At 38.1% G+C, this 18,015-nt stretch overlaps 1 protein-coding gene across 1 annotated transcript; it reads left to right on the forward strand.

The window, feature by feature from the left end:
• The first annotated feature begins 12,564 nt into the window (after positions 1-12,564).
• On the forward strand, positions 12,565-13,894 carry LOC147548001 (metalloendoproteinase 3-MMP-like). The gene has a single exon (XM_086672581.1). It carries the CDS (start codon positions 12,619-12,621, stop codon positions 13,552-13,554), a length of 936 nt encoding a protein of 311 aa, XP_086528707.1. The 5' UTR covers positions 12,565-12,618; the 3' UTR covers positions 13,555-13,894.
• Positions 13,895-18,015: the final 4,121 nt, after the last annotated feature.

The following is an 18,015-nucleotide window of genomic DNA, read 5'->3' on the forward strand; positions in this document are numbered from 1 at the left end:
AGAAAACTTAATCTAAAATAACAAACTTAAAATAACACAACGAAAAGATAATTAATGGAAAAACTTATGAGGAGAAAACCTAGGGTTTCAGAATCCACCTTAACGTGTATAAACCGTGACCTAATCAACGACAACTCAAATCGTTTTTTTTTATAACTCAGGGGAAGGTAACCAATTGTATCGACCTCGGAATATCTAAACATTTTAGAACAAACACACCTAATATTTTAATTTCAAAACACACATTCATAAGACAATCAAACTATTAGTTATCAAACCTTATGCATGAGACAATAAAGACACTAAGTCTAAATATGAAACATCAAAACATAAGCATAGTTAATGAGAGAAATATCATGAATTAAGTGAGAAAAATCAAATTTTCAATATAAAAGCATCTCGAAGATATTCGTTTTGAGAAAATGGCCAAATATTCATACAAAGCTGAGGTTTCATCCTAACCCTAGATAAGAAGTTAGTTACACATGATTAAACCAATGTTGAGATTTAAAATCAAATGAAAGTAAACAAACATGATTTAGAATATTGAAACTCTCGCCGGAAGTTATTTTCTCTATGTTGCAGTGATGAGACATGAAAATGTCCCATCTGAATCTCTTAACTAAGGCTAGTTAGTCCAATTCGAGCAGTTACTCTGATGAATTGTGTGTTTCTTTTGTCCAGGTGTCTTTTATAGAATTGAACGGGGAGAACGGATAAAATCAGGATAAAGACACACTTGAGGGCATTTTGGTCATTTGGAGGTTAAGGTATTCTGGAAATTTTAGTACTCGGATGAGAAGTGGAGACCATGACGAGTTCGTAGACGAAAACGGAAGTCAAATCGGAGTCCGGATGCAAAAACTAGGACGAGTCAAAGTTTGGTTCTAAATCCGTTCACCAAATATCCACTCAGATGTTGTGGTGACACTTGGCACAACTCTAGAGGAGGGAATTCAAATTTCGGTATCTTGTTGGGCATATCGGGACGCTTTCGGGAACTTGAACCAGTTAGAAATCTGGTGTAATCGGAAGCAGGTTATTACGGTAGCCCTAAGGATCGGACGGTCTCCGAAACGCATACGTGCAAGATCAGCCATTTGAGTGCGCGAGACACCGTGCTTATGATGCTTCTACTACACCGGATCAGTCACCTTAACGCCATCTATGATTCACGGGATTCTGAGGATTTCCGATACAGTGCGGACGGAGGCAAGATACCACGATGGTTTCATGCGATCTGACCCTCCTTATCCCCGACCTCCTTGATCTGACTGCATCTATACCACCAGCAGATTAAGTGTGCGTGTTGCACCTTCTTTCGCTGCTCCATGATACATCGAATCTTCCTCTTGACAATGTTAGGAATCTACACGTGATTGGGATCCCACAATTAAGGCAACTTCCCCTCCTGTTCTCATTCTTCTATCTCCAAACTTTTGGAAAGGCCAGATTACATAACGTGAAAGATGAGAATATAGTGAGAGAAAGAGATTTTCATAAAGAAGGAAAGAAGGACAGGAACCGAGGGTGTGATTAAGGAAAAGATAATCTTCTCTTTAAGAAGAAGGTTGGAATGGAAGAGCAAGATTATATCCGGCTATATCAAAGGAGATTTCTTTTCTTAACAAAAGAAGGAAGGAAGATAATCCAACCACTAGAGTATAAAACCAGTGAGCTTCATCAACTATAAACATCTCGGTTGGGGGATCAAACCATCTCTCGAGCTCAACAAAAACCAGAAATATTAGAGAGAGAGATTAGAGAGAGATCACCATTATCATTATCTCTCGGCTTGGATAGAAACAATAGAAGAACCGAGAGCCATTATCATCATCATCTTCTGATCCTTCTTATTCTGTTTTCTATCTTTTAGTGAGAGAGAGGGAGAAACAGAGTATAGAGAGAGATTTGTAGACAGAGACAGTAAAGAGAAGTATTTGTAGAGAGAGAAAGTTATCAATCACAGAGAGTATCTATCATCTATCTTTTCCTGTTATTTGTATTTTCCTTTTTAGTGAGAAGAAAGAGAAATTACAGAGAGAGAGAGAGAGAGAGAAATCAGGTGAGGAAGATGAGAAAAATGCTTGGAAAAGAATTTTCCCACAAAGAAAATATTTACGAGAAGATGAGAAAATCGTGTTCCTTTAGGGTCTGTTTGGTTTGTCGATAAAATTATTTTCCCATCTGCTGGAAAATAATTCCCCAAGGCCCTGTTTGGTTGCAAATCAGCAAGAAAGTTAATTCTCTTCCCACTTTACTCTCGTACTTTAAATTGTTTAAATATTTATCTCTCCCACCATGGATTCTAAAATCTTAGGCTCTCTTCCCATTTGACTTCTCCCCATTTGACTTCATCTTTTTAATTGTTTTAATATTTTTTTTATTTTGTTTTTAATCACCAAAACCAATTTTCAAACAAAACCATGTTACTTCCAAGTTTTAGAATAGGTTTCACTTAGTCCTTGTGGATCGACCCGGTCTTACCGGAATTTACAATTTGACACCCGTGCACTTGCGGGTGTAGACCTATTTAGGGTAACCTTTTAGGCCCATCAAGTTTTTGGCGCCACTGCAGGGGACTAGTTTTAAATTTGTTCTAATCTTGGAAAGTTCTATTTTTGGTAAGTATTTATTTTTGGCCACTTTGACTTGCTTCTCTATTTTTGGTGTGTAGGGCATTAAGGAGCGAAAGAGAAGGCGCAAACAAGGAGGAGGAGTCGAAAAGAAGAAATTTACAGTTTTATTTTTTTTATTTTTTTTTTATTTTGGTGAGAAAGAGAGACTTTAGACTTTCTTAATTTTATTTTTGGATTAAAGTTTTGACCCTAAATTAAAGGGCTAAATTGTAACCGAAAAACCAAAACGAAGCCTCGGGTTCGGACACTTAAGGGAAGAGTGGCCCGGGTCGTCTACAAAGGTCATCGCCCGTCTTGAACGGGAGGTAATTTCTCTGACCACCCACGAATCCCCTGTAAGTGGGTCCTTGTATGTGTTTTGTGTGCCTAATTGATTTGACGAACTGCTTAGTTTAATCGTCTTTAGTAAGGGCACAAACCCCATTACAAGATAGGAGTCGGATTTCATCACTGATCTCTTGCCCATTTAGGAAACAACGCTGCGAATCCCAAACCTCACTTAAATTAAAATCTGGTTTGGACATTGGCCTTAAGGTATCGAGCTCATAGGTACTTTGAAACAATTCAGGGACTTAATTTTTATTTGGGCATTCCTAAAAGGAAAGTGTCACTAATTCTTCAAAAAGGTCGCCTCGAGAAGAGGAAACGTTACCCGAAGGTAGGACGGCTATCACAACGTTCATCGTTGGCTGTCTCCAAGAATTGTTTGACCGTATTACTTTGACGGAGTAACCCTCATAACAATTATAGTTCAGGCTTTGTTACAATATAGGAGCTATCTAGACTTTTAAGTGAAATTGACCAACCTGTCATTCGTCTAGATTTTGTTTAGGTTGCTTGGTTAAGTCAGCTTGATTGTGGTTGTTTTCCTTCTAGGATCTTCGTAGTGCTTCCCCGGTTTTCGATTCAAAAAAAAAATTTAATGAGAGATGGATAGATCTTGGTCCCAACATAATGATAGAAGGGACGAGAGTTATTCAAATCTACCATGGTGTTATTTAGCAAATGGTCAGAATAGTGTTAGTCATCCTAGAGACAATGTGTATAATGATGGTCATAGGGATTATTATCAACCTCAAGAAGGTTATGAACCACATTATAGATATCCTGATAAATCATCTTACATGCATTATAGTAGAGAGTCTTATGCTCCAAATGTATCACAACCTCAATCGGATAACATTGAAACTAATGACTCTTACATGCATTATAACGAAGAATTTTATGCTTCACAGTATCTCAACCTCAATGGGGAACGGTGAAACTGTTGATCCTTCATCTTTATCATCACCTTCATTAGTCCAAGCTGTGAGTGATCTTCAAAAGATTACTTTCGAAGCTATCAGTACGCAAAGGAGGATTAATGAAGTTGATTAGGTGATGAGAAAACAAAAAATCAATACTGATAGCTCTCTGTTTCTTTTTTGTTCCAGTTAGATATGATGATGGTCCTCCGAGAGATGCCTTTCCTGTTTCTTCGTTTCGGTTTTTTTGTATATTCTCAAGTCTAAAAGATAGAAGATATCTCTTTCCTTTCTACTGTTTAAATTTCTAGAGAGAAGAATAACTTCTCTTCTCTCTTCTAAAAATTTCCTCTTTCTCTGACCAAAACCGACTCCCCTTTCGATCGAAAATCTCCAGCTGGTTCCTCCACACTTTCTCTTCCTACCATAAACAGTATATTTAGAAAAATAACATGTGATAGAAAGTAGAGAGAGAATATTTCTAATAAATCTCCAACAATCTCTCCTTCTTGTTGATACTTAAGAGAAACGAAAATCTCCCAAAGCTTTCCTTCTCTGACTTTCCAATCCAGCTCTCTTTCTATTCTGTTCAATCATCAATGACAACTCTTTCCATCTCAGTTCTCAATCTCTCTTTCTGAAAATCTTCCATGAAATTTGTAACCAAATTCTCACGTCCTCTTTCCATCCCTATCAAAGAGTTTGCATCGAGATTTCAAGCAGAAAAGATCTCCCGGTTTCTAAATTAAACTCTTTCTCTCTCTACTATATTATTTTGAGAAATGCTACATTTACAACAAAAAAATCTGGAAAAAGCATCCAGATCTATCTGGAAATCTTGTAAATTATATTGCATTTATGGAAAAGTTTTTCTTTCCAAAAGTGCCCTCTTATTCTTTTCTTTTATTTCTGTCTAAATCTTACTCTTTCTTCATTATACATAGAATTAGTGACTTCTTTCTCCATTCAGATCTCTTTCTTTTTCCCAAAGAAAATGCATCTCTTTCTTCATTACTGTGTTGACCAAAAACTACACCTGGGCCCTCGACGGTCAAATGTCCATTGAGACGTCAAACCCAACTCGGCTCGCTTGTCCTTGTTTGGGCCCAGCCCGGAAGTCTCTTAATGGGCCCTTGTCAACTAGACCCTAAAACTCGTGTCAAGACCCAATCACGTGCAAAGAGTTTCCACATGCACAAAACTCCACACGCCCGAATCTCCACACGTCTGGCGCTCGACACGTCTATATCTCCACGCACCACGTGTAAGAGATTACTTAATGAAGAAATCTTCTGCATGTCAAATACATCCATAATGACAAAGATCTCAGACTTGGTCAACGTAACTCCAGCAACGAATATCCCCCCATTGATGAAAGGCATAACATGGTAACGTCTCACATAAATATACATGCACACTGAGAGTCATTACCAGAGAACATGCACAACCGTTGTGCATGTACAACTCGTGCACACGTCACCACATCCCAGGTATCTTGCCATGCATTTACTCTGTAACGGTCAAGCCTTTACTCCCCCTAACGGATCACTCCTCGTGCCTATATAAAGAGGAGCACTTTCATTTCTCAAGGCATCGAAAGCAGAGCAAAGCAACTCATACTACTTCTTCTTCTCCACTCGCTCTCTGTTCTTCGACTATCCTGGAGACATTTTGCATACAAGTTCACCTGGTTCTGGTCGTCGACACTACTAGACGCCTCAAGGGTGTTAAAGCTTATCCTTGCTCGACGCTTCCTGTTCGACGCTTCCTGCTCGACGCTTCCTGCTCGACGCTTCCTGTTCGACGCTTCCGGCTCGACGCTTCCTGATCGACGCTTCCTGCTCGACGCTTCCTGCTCGACGCTTCCAGACGTCTTCGAGGAGATCACAACCTTCTTCTTGTTTGACGCTACTGGTAACATCTACTCTCATACTTCTGATCATTTCACCCCCGTAGATTCGAACTCCGGTCATTCTACGAGCCTAGCCACTCTCCGATTATACATCAACGGTTATACCCTCGGCTTTTCATTTATTATTCATTGTAATACTTTGCTGACTTGACCGTCAGAGGGCCCTTGGCAGGCACCATCCCGGTGTCCCCCAAGTCTTCACGGGTTTGTTCGTGTTTGTTCACTTTCTTTTGCAGGTTTCTTCTAGACGTTGCTGGTGCCCATCAATCAAGAATTCGACGTTTGGAATTTCAGAAGACGTTCATGCTTCCGACCTTCTGACTTCCGACCTGTAGACTTCTCACCGTCTACAATTACGAGAAATGATATTCTTTCTCTTTTATTTCTTCTTCTCGTCTTCTCATTAAGAATATGAATTTGTAAAACTATAATTTCTTCATTTAGTGACTTCTTCTCCATTTAGATATTATTCGTTCAATCTCAGTGAATATATTTTTAGGTTTTCATTATGTTCTTTCTTTATCCAACTGAGTTCTTTCTCTCTCTCTCTCTCTCTCTCTAAAAATTCAATATGAAAACCCAAATTCTTTTTGAAATCATATTGTGATATGAATTTCACCAAATTTAGAGATTCTGATCTACATTTTTGTGGGACTCTTTTTTATTATGGCATGATCCGACCTGACTATGAATATTTCGTGTTCCATTAATGGAACCAAAGAGGTACTTTTAGACCTAGTACAGGAAGGACTTTTGCAATGCCAAAACACCAAATTTGGTTCATACCAATGGGTTAATATTGGGTTTGACGAATTTGTAAGCTTTACATAATCCATAGCAGATCTCAACAATGAAGACAATCAACCCCTAAATCAACAGTTAAAACTATTGATGCAGATTGAAAACTCTTTCAATGAATTCAGATAAGAGAAAAACCTATTAGTTTCAAAGAACATGAAACCCCTGATTTACATATTTGGCGGGAAATTAATCATTTAATGGGACTAGTTTCTCTATGAGAGGAAGAAGAAAGAATGGGTTCTCCATAAGCCGAAGAAAAAGCAGAATCATCAGGTTTGAGCAGCAAAAATAGATGAAGAAGAAGAATCACAATGGAAACTTTAGCCTAATTTCATGGATAATGAAGAAAGAGAAAAGTTTAGCAGAAATAAAAGAAAACATAAGAGGGTGTTTTTGGAAAGAAAAACTTTTCTATAAATGCAATCTAATTTCCAAGATTGCAGAAAAGATCTGGATGCTTTTTCCAGATTTTTTGTTGTAAATGTAGCATTTCTCAAAATAATATAGTAGAGAGAGAAAGAGTTTAATTTAGAAACCGGGAGATCTTTTCTGCTTGAAATCTCGATGCAAGATGGAAACTCTTTGATAGGGATGGAAAGAGGACGTGAGAATTTGGTTACAAATTTCATGGAAGATTTTTAGAAAGAGAGATTGAGAACTGAGATGGAAAGAGTTGTTATTGATGATTGAACAGAATAGAAAGAGAGCTGGATTTTTCCCAACAAGGCTGCACAACCCGCATCTGAGGAGTCCCACTTGAACCACATGTGAGAGGAACAAGAATTTCTCTCTCATCTCACATGTTTAGTAATGTGGAGAGAGAAACTAGTCCCATTAAAGTTACCTCTCGCGGGCGTACTCATTGGTCCACATACATCAGTATGTATGATTTGCAATGGTTCTTTGCCCCGTTCTCCTTTTCCTTTAAAGGAGGCTCTTGTCATTTTACCCGTTAAACATGATTCGCACGTGTCGTATGACTCTAAGTTACATAATTATATAATGTGGAAGTAAAATTCACTCTTGTCATTTTACCTAAAGTCCAGCGGATCAACCCGGCTTAAGGCAGCTGAACTGCTAAAGCCCTCAATGCTCCGCCACCAACACCCCTAACTGGGAGGTCGGGCGGGATAAGCTAAGAGGTAAACATCAACATCTGCTAAAACCTAATTTCTAGAGAGATTCTAAAAAATAGATCTAAGGTTGTACTTTTTGTTTTCTCAGAACAAAAAACTGTGTAAAGGTTTTTCACTTCGTTACATAATTATATAATGTGGAAGTAAAATTCAGAAATCTTATAAGAAGATTGAACATCATAAGATAAAGAAATATCAAGAAAAACCTCATTAATGGAGCTTCAAATAACTAGATCTGAAATTTAAAAGTTTATCTCTAAAACACTAGGGAAAAACTTATGAGTATAAGAAGATGAAGATTAAAGAAAATGAAGAATAAAGAAGATGGGGATCAGAGATGAATATCTTTGAGAAGATGAAGCACTAAAGAATATCAAGCATTGCAGAAGATGAAGATGAAATCGTACTTATAGTTCAACGGTCAGACTTTGTTTCCGGCGAAACCAATTTTATGTCCGGTCACCCAATTCCGGTTAAGGTAGAAAGAGAAACTAGAGAAGAAATATTAGAGCTAGAAGAAATGAGAGCTAAAAAATACGAGGGAAATGAGAATATACATATAAAAGGGTAGAAGGGGTATTATTAAAAAATGTGGGTTGTTTGAGATGGAAATATGAGCTCCAAGATCCGAAATTAGGTTTGATGTTACGATATTTTTTTAAAAGTGGGTTTTTTAAATTGTTAGGTGGTGAGCTTCAATTCCTATTTCGGCCCATTTTGTGGGTTTTTCATCAAAAAATTCTTTATCTATAAATGATGTAGAACGCAGCGGAAATAAAGAAGACGATAAATAAACGAAGAACAATTAAAAGAAAGATTAAAATAACTCTAAAACTTGATAAAATTTATTAAACTCAATGGGGTTTTCTCTTCAACATGAATATAATGGACAAACTAGATATCCTTTTATAGGATTCTGGACTTTCCTAGATAGACTTGAATTAGACTTTCCTAAATAATTAAAATACTGCAACTTCCTAAATAACTAGACTCAAATCTGGACCTTTCCAATTATTGGAAATACTAAAATAACATAATTTCCTAAACCTAAATTCTCTAATAATCATACTAAAATTGGGACTTCCTAAAACTACTCTCCATGGCCGGATGCCCCATGGCCCGGTTTGGTTATGGAAAAAGCATCCACGCCGGGTGCCCCTGCATCAGCATCCTCTTCTCCCAAGAGGTTCGTCCCGAACCGTTTGATGAAGAAAAGTGGGATGTACCCGCATAAGATGAATTCTGCCATAGCGATTCTTAATTCCCATTTTGCACGAATGGTGCATGAAATCCAAAGGTTAGAAAAAGGGACCAACTTACTAACGATAAACTGAAACCCATGATGCGAAGATTTTCGCAAAAACGACAGTAGGGAATGAACATCCAATAAATTTCGACATCTTCCATCATCTTGTAGTTTCATGAAGAAGAGTTCAGATACCATATTGTTCTTAATGAAGATTCGAACCTTGATATTCATCTCCCAAGCCATCACGATTCCTGCCTCTCCTCGTTGAATAAGAATTGGAATACTCGTAACGACGTTTGGACCATAATAATCAAATCTTTCTTTGGTTCCGTCTACATAATAAGAATTAGGTTGTGTTTTTGAATAAGCTCCAAAGCTACCACAACCCCGCCCTTTAACTTTTACGGTACAACCTAAAGAATTACTGGTGTCGGTCAACGCTTCAATTGCACCTCCAGAATCATACAGATCAAACAAATCGGTCGGGGTAAAGGAACCCACTTGATTGTATTCTCTGATTGGAGATACAATATAAATTTTCCATTGTAGAGCACCTAAAGAAACTTCCCCCGTTTTGTTTGTCGGTACAATAGATAGTAACCCTGAAATTAAAGCATAAACTGCACTATCTCCAGTCCAGTTATCACCTGCAATCTCTTTGAGGAATTCAACATTGCTAGGATTGACAGAACCATAAAGTGTTTTTAACTTTGATTTGTTAACTAGGTCTTCAAGAGGTTCCTGTTTCGTTTGCCAACTTCCTGCTCCTTTATAGTTAAAAATACCCACAACTCCTACTAACTTGTTCAAGTTCCAAATCCTGATCAAATTGTTGCTATCCATGATAGGATCTTCGAACAAACAATCACGAGTAGGTTGAGTTGCATATCTCGTTCTTAGAACAGATCCATCTGCTTCCACGGTTACTGCCAAATCACCCATTAGGTTGGGTTCTGATTGAGTATACCCCGTCAAAGAAAGATCAATCAGTGTGTCCTCTAATCATTCGGAAATAGGAGGTGGATTTTGAGATTCTTCATTGTTCCTGCAATCCACGTCACTCGGCTCGTCTTTAACATGTTCATCGAGAACCGTTGGTGTCTCTTGGTGCTTTTCTTTCTCTCCACTCTGATCAGATTCCAAAAGCACAAAAATCTCATTCTCACATTTGTAGTAGAGGTTATCTGTACTGTTATCAGTAATAACTTTTGCATCCCTAACAGAAGAATAATGACTCGGGAAAGTCTCGTGTAAAGTATAATCAGTAACATCAGAAGTCAAATCCCCTACAAAATTTATGAAATCAGCATTACTATCTTGACGCTTCACTCCCGAACCAAAAGATGTCCAATTCATTCTAAAAGTCTGCTCAGCAGTAGGCATCAATGACCCATTATAAGTCTGAAAATTCCTTTCTGCTGCAGCATGACTTACAAACTCAACAAACCCATAACATTCATATTGACCCGTTTGCTTATTACGAATTACTTTTTACATTAACAACCTCCCTTGTATTAGCAAAACATCCATGAATATATCTCTCATCCATCCAAGGTTGCAAATCGCTGATTAAAAGAGTTCGAACCTCATCGGCACTAGTTGGTTGAGGGTCTGGATACGATTGTTGTTGTTGTTGAGGCATCATGTAAGGTTGAGTTTGTTGTGGTGGTTGGTGTTGGTTCCAAGCAGGAGGTGGAGCTTGATATGGGTGAGGTTGCATCATAGCCCATTGTTGTTGTTGTTGTTCCACATTAGAAACTTGTGTATGGTTATAAGAGTATGAGAGGGTAGGTTGAGGTACGAGAGCAATGGGGGGACTTACATAACTGAGATTGGAAGTTGGATTTTGATTAGGTGGTGGTGTTTGACACCATAATGTTGTGCGGGAAGCATGAATCGGTTAGTGGAAGTGGGAGAAGGTGAGGTAGTTGTTGCCTATAGTTGGGTTTGGAATATTAGGTATGTGAAACCCATGGGTGTCTAAAGAATTCAGGTTATAACATTCACGGCTAGGGTTTTCGTATGGGTGGGGAAGTGGACTAGGGTTTAGTGAAGGTGTAGGGTAATGGCTTTGTGTCAAACAATAAGAGTAATACGGTGGTGGTGGAGAATAAGGTGGTGGTTGTGTCGGCACGGGATTTGTGAAAAAACGGGTTTGATTTGGTTGTTCTAAAGAAAAGTAAGAAGATGGAGGGGAACGACGAAAATATGACTTACTTGCTTCGTCTCCGGGTTCCCAATCATACGAACATGTCGAATTCTTCTTTGGATTATGATGTTCATCAATTTTTTGTTTGGCTTCGTAGTAATGTTTTGAATAGTCCCGTTCGCATTCAAAATCACCCATATTTGACTCATCAAAATTTTCTTCCTCATAGTAGGGGAAGTTGTCTTCTTGTTGATCATTGAAATAAATATCTTGGTAAGACAAATCATCTTCCTCGTAATGCGATTGATCTTCAAAACAACTTTCATCACTATAGGATGAAGAATCCATTGATATAAGAACTAACCTTCACGATAATATTAAAAAAAAAAATCCAGAATTTTGATGGCTCTGAATACCACTTGATGTAGAACGCAGCGGAAATAAAGAAGACGATAAATAAACGAAGAACAATTAAAAGAAAGATTAAAATAACTCTAAAACTTGATAAAATTTATTAAACTCAATGGGGTTTTCTCTTCAACATGAATATAATGGACAAACTAGATATCCTTTTATAGGATTCTGGACTTTCCTAGATAGACTTGAATTAGACTTTCCTAAATAATTAAAATACTGCAACTTCCTAAATAACTAAACTCAAATCTGGACCTTTCCAATTATTGGAAATACTAAAATAACATAATTTCCTAAACCTAAATTCTCTAATAATCATACTAAAATTGGGACTTCCTAAAACTACTCTCCATGGCCGGATGCCCCATGGCCCGGTTTGGTCATGGAAAAAGCATCCACGCCGGGTGCCCCTGCATCAATAAAACAAATGGCATAGGTTTATTTTGTCATGTCATAACTTGCATCTACAAATCTCGGACGTTCATTTCTTATTTATGTATCTTAACCGTTAGTCTTTAAAAGATAGATATTTCAAAGTCAAAATAACTATCCATTTCCTATAACTTCTCACGATATTTCTCTCTCTCTCTCCTAAAAAACACGATTATATATTTTTCTCTTTCCTCTTTTCTCTCTCCAAACAACCCAATATAATCTCCATTATTATTATTTTAGAAATTACAATTTATTATTTTAATATATATTTTTACTACTTGAATATCTGTAAATAACTAAAGTATTTAACGATAACCGCGTAACATGAATCTAGAAATTTTCGTGCCCTACGGATACGGCTATACCCCATTACATCTAAAAGACTCAAACTTTTCAAAGTCTAGAACTTCTTGTACTTATTTGAAGTAACAATCAATCACAACTTCGACTTTTCCTAAGCCCTTTTTTCACGTCGTTCCATATACCTATCGAACCCTGCTTCTAAGAAGAAATAGAGCAATCCCATAGAATTTGAACCAATCAAGTCCTCTTCTTATTTCTTTATAAAATCAACCCAAAGTTTCTCAATCAACCCAAAGTTTCTCCCACTCTCTCTAAATCTCTCTCTAAAACAGAGTCATGAGAACTTATCAATTGATTTCTACAATTCTTGTAATTTCTCTCTCTACATTACCCATTTCTTATGCCCATTTCTCCAATTCAACTTCCCCAGTTTGGGATTCTTACAAAAAATTCACTGGATCTCGTGTAGGTGATCAAGCTGAAGGACTAGCCAAATTAAAGCAATACTTTCACAAATTCGGTTACATCCCACATACGCCATCGAATTTCACTGATGAATTTGATGATTCTTTTGAATCAGCTCTAAAAACCTACCAAATCAATTTCAATCTTAATCCAACTGGAATTCTTGATGAATCAACTATGCGACAAATTCAACTGCCAAGATGTGGTGTAGCAGATATAATCAACGGTTCTAGTACTATGAATTCTGGTAAAGAGGGGCATAATAGTAAACTACACACAGTTGCTCACTTTGGTTTCTTTCCCGGGAAACCTAAATGGACTCCATCTAACCGTCAACTTTCGTACGCCTTTGACCCAGATAATCAATTAACGGATTCTTTTAAATTCGTTATCTCTCGTGCTTTTCAACGTTGGTCAGAAGTAACGCCGTTAACTTTCTTAGAGACCCAATACAATGATGCAGCTGACCTCAAAATAGGTTTTTACACAGGAGATCACGGTGACGGGAATTCGTTCGATGGGGTTTTAAAAGTGCTGGCCCACGCTTTTTCTCCAACAGATGGACGTTTCCATTTAGATGGAGCTGAAACTTGGGTTGCTGAAGGTGATGTTACTAAATCTCCTTCACCAGTAGCCGTTGATTTAGAATCAGTAGCTGTTCATGAAATTGGGCATTTACTTGGATTAGGCCACTCGTCTGTAGAAGAATCAATTATGTACCCTACCCTTGTAACAAAGACGAAAAAAGTTGATCTGACAAGTGATGATGTTGAAGGAATACAAAACTTATATGGGGTCCACCCTTAGGATGTACTTTCGTGGGTCCATGGTACCTTAATAGTGGAGTATTATACTTTCTTTTTTGATGAGAAAGTGGAGTCTTATGCTAGTATTTACATATAAATATTTTTTTCGTTTTTTTTTTTTTTGGTATTTGGTACACGTTATGTTGTTCGGGGCATGAAGCGAGGCAACATACCCGTCGTCTCGCCTTAGCGCGTTCAGACGACCGTCGCAGATAAAGTAAGAAATTAAGTATAGTATATATTGTGAAAGAAGAAGAAGAATAAGAAGAAGAAAACAACTTCTTTTAATGTATTAATAAAGTCTTAAAGTATTAATGAAGTACTGAACTACTTATTTTCTATACTATACTAGGTATTTGGTATAAGAAGAACGATATCTGGGATAGGCAGCGCGTTAAAAATGTCAATTTATGTATTTGCTATTCCTTTACCAAATTAGTCTAAGGAGAGCGTTATAAGGATCATTTAATAAATAATGCTTAAGTATAATGACTTCAATAAAAATTAACAATAAATCTAAGGGGGTAGTGGATTGGGACTTTCGCGGACATTTGAGTGTCCGCGAAAGTCTGAGGCATTCAAATCCGGACATTTGAAAGTCTACGAAAGTCCGAGGCATTCAAATCAAAACATTTAAAAGTCCTCGAAAGTCTGAGGCATTTAAATCCCGACATTTGAGAGTCTATGAAAGTCTGAGGCATTCGATTATAGACAAAATGTCCTAGACTTTGGTAGACTTCTTAGTTTGATGGATTTGTGAAGAATTTGGGACAAATTTGGAGCCCAAAATGTCTTTACAAAAACAAGAGACATTTGAAGTCCATCGTGTGATTAAACAACAATAATAATATTAAAATAATAAATGACCACCAAATGTCCATCAATGTCCACAAATATTTACAAGATGTCTATGAAAGTCGAAAAATATATTTTAAAATGTTCATACAAATATATTATTCCATGTGATTAAACAATAATGATAATGATAAAATAATAAATATCCACCAAATGTCCATCAATGTCCACAAATATTCACAGATGTCTACGAAAGTCGAAAAATATATTTTTGAAATGTTAGTATAAATATATTGTTTCATGTGATTAAACAATAAAAATAATATTAAAAAAATAAAATGTCTACCAAATGTCCATCAATGTCCACAAAAACAACCTAACCCTAATATCGATCACATAAACAACCCAACCCTAATATCATTCACTACTATCAACATCACTAATAGTATTAAAAAGCTTGCAAAATACATAAGTTTATTGTCTTCGTTTACAAGCTTTTAAAGACGTCTGAAGATCCCACAGATGAGGAACCACCATTAATAAAGAAGGGGACACCATACATCAAGAAAGAAGAGTCCTTTGACTTAAGTGAAGACATCGACTTAAACGAAAACATAGACTTAAACGAGGACATCGACTTAAACGAAGATATCGACTTAAACAAAGATGCCTCAAGATCTCACGGATGAGGAACCACCTTTAATGAAGAAAGAGAAAACCTACATAAAGAAAGAAGAATCCTTTGACTTAAACGAAGACATCGACTAAATCAAAAACATCGACTTAATCGAAAACATCGACTTAAACGAGGACATCAATTTAGACGAAGATATCGACTTAAACAAAGACATATATGATGAAGATAATATGTCTCAAGTAAAGAAATATTTTTTCTTCCTATATAGTTGAAAAATCTTTTAGGTCATTTTTGTTCTAGTAAAGGATTTTCGGTTGGGTCAAATGAAAAAGAAAACAACTTTCGGCCAGCTCGGCTGAAATTCATCTGTTTTTTCATCCCTGCACAGGGTATTCTGCTTCAGTGGTAGAGTCTGCAATAGTACTTTTTTTGGAACTCTTCCAGCTTACTGTTCCTTAGTTTAGACAGTAGACGTAACCAGACTGTGATCTGAAATCGTCTCTATCCGTCTGAAAGCTAGTATCCACATGGCCTACAAGGTTGAGTGTCTCTTCCCCGCCGTATACTAGGAAGTGATCCTTAGTCCTTTTTAGGTATTTTAGAATATTCTTAGTAGCGGTCCAGTGTGTTTCTCCTAGATTCGATTGGTGACGACTACACATGCTTAAGGCATATGAGACGTTTGGGTGAGTGCAAATCATGGCATACATGATTGATTCAATTGCCGAAGCATAAGGAACATCTACCATGTATTTTAGCTCATCAGGTTTCACAAAACACCGACTCTTGCTAAACGTGATGCCATGTGACATGGGAAGGAATCCTCTTTTAGAGTTTTCCATACTGAACCGGTGTAGAATCTTATCGATATAAGTTTCTTGACTGAGTCTAATCATCCTCCTTGATCTATCTCTATAGATCTTGATGCCCAATATCTATTCAACAGCCCCTCGATCCTTCATTGAGAAACATTTCCGAAGCCAGTCCTTAACTGATTCTAAAAACTGAATGTTGTTTCCAATGATTAATATGTCATCGACATAAAGAACCAAGAAAACTAGGTTGCTCCCACTAACCTTCTTGTAAACAAAAGATTCTTCTGTATTCTTGAGGAAACCAAATTCTTTGATTGCCTCGTCGAATCGAAGATGCCAACTCCTGCTTACTTGCTTTAGTCCATAAATAGAACTCTTAAGCTTGCAAACCGTTTAGGAAGGCGGTTTTGACATCCATTTGTCAAATCTCATAATCGTAATTGAAGGATTCATCCGTTCGGTCTGAAGGAGATGTCCTTCCGAAGGAGTGTCCTTCGACCAAGGTGGCAATGCGATCAATTTGTCAGTTAGGATAACGATGACCACTCGTAAAGATCATCCAGTCCGGTCCAATTAGGGGTCGTAATGCTTTGCTAGAAGCCAACTACGATCATCGGATCAAGGAGTTGATTCGAGGCTAACATAGACCGGATCCTACAACGGGTTACACATAAGAGTGGTAACTTGATCGGAGAGATTTGACTAGACGGGAACTGGTTAAAGTTGGATGGGATTCAACTAGAAAGGCCGAAAGGGTCCGAATGGAGATTCGGGACAAGATAGAAGGAAGGCTCTTTGGGCCGGCCATGAGATGGCCGACCAGAGTAAGTGGGCAGGCCATGAGATGGCCGACCAGAGTAAGTGGGCCGGCCACATAAGGCCCATGGTGGGCTGCCCTGGCCGGCCACACTTAAGGGGATTATCAAAATACCCCAAAAATGGTATTTTGGTAATTATCTTTTCTGTGACCCAGAAAATAGAAAACCTAATCTGAATGAGATTCTAATTAGGGTTTGTCTATATATTGGGTCAGTTGAGAACAGAAAAGGTGTGGATTTTTCTCTAAGGAAAAATTATACAGCTCTCTCTCTCTCTAAATATACAGCTATTAGAGAGAGAGGAATATAGAGAAAAAGTTCCCATTCTATCAATCTAGTCAAGAAGAAGAGTTCTTCTCAACCTTCTAGTAAGTCTTAGCAGTCTGAAAGGAAGGGAGATCAAGTCTATTCACTCGGTGTCTCAAGTAGAGGAGCTACAGTTGGAGCTCTCGATCTTTGCATGCGATTGGAATGGTTCGAGGGAAAAACGCGTTAAGGTATTTATCTCTCTCTAGTTCATTGATTAGTTTATGCATGTCGATCCTGGGCAATCTAGTGTTAAACATGAGATGTTTGAGATTCCGCTTACAACACTAGGTAGTGTATAGGATACACAAAACCCTACAGTGGCATCACGAGCCGGTTGCATGAAACTATCTCTGACTAGTCGAATAAGATTCGAGCTTGATTGATTAGATGATTTTATGTTTAAATAGGGATTTAGACATGAAATTGATTAGTTTAAATTAGATTTAGACTTAATCGGATAGAAAATTGAAAGAGTTTCAATGGGAAGACTTTAAAATTTGGTGTTTTTGAAAAGAGTTTTCAAAATAAAATTTTAAATTGGATGGTTTTTTGAAAAGAGTTTTCAAATTGCTGGTTTTTGGATGAAAGATTCATCAAAAACAGCAAAAGTTGGAATTTTTTCAAAAATTTGGAAGAAAACATGGTGCTGTCCAGAGACCGGACTGACCAGGACGCGTCTGGCCAGTCGCGGACGCTCTGGACGCGTCCCAGTCCTTCCCGGACTGGGAATCCGAGAGCGTCTCGGATTAGACGCGTCCGAGCTATTCTCGGACGGGAAAGACGCGTCCGAGAGCGTCTCGGACTGGGAGTCCGAGAGCGTCTCGGACAGGGATCCCGAAGGATCCGCGTCCAGCACCTGAGGTCGCATCTTCCAGACGCGACCACAGAGACATGTCCGGACGCGTCTCGGATTGAGAATCCGGACGCGACCAGGACAGAACCTTCCAGAACGCGTCTGGGACGCGTCTGGTGAGACCAGAAGCTGTCTCGGACTGGGAGTCCGAGAAGCTCGGACTTGGGCAGAGCGTCTGGGACGCGTCTGCAAGGTCAGGAAGCGTCTGGCCTAGGGCCAGGACGCGACCACCCGA

This window comes from Eschscholzia californica, unplaced genomic scaffold, assembly GCF_041429995.1.
Source record: "Eschscholzia californica isolate CP2 unplaced genomic scaffold, dmEscCali1.0.p SCAF_3, whole genome shotgun sequence".
Taxonomy (NCBI): Eukaryota; Viridiplantae; Streptophyta; class Magnoliopsida; order Ranunculales; family Papaveraceae; genus Eschscholzia; species Eschscholzia californica.

Excerpts from the sequence above, each read along its gene's own strand:
- LOC147548001 (XM_086672581.1), top strand. The coding sequence starts at position 12,619 with ATGAGAACTTATCAATTGATTTCTACAATTCTTGTAATTTCTCTCTCT.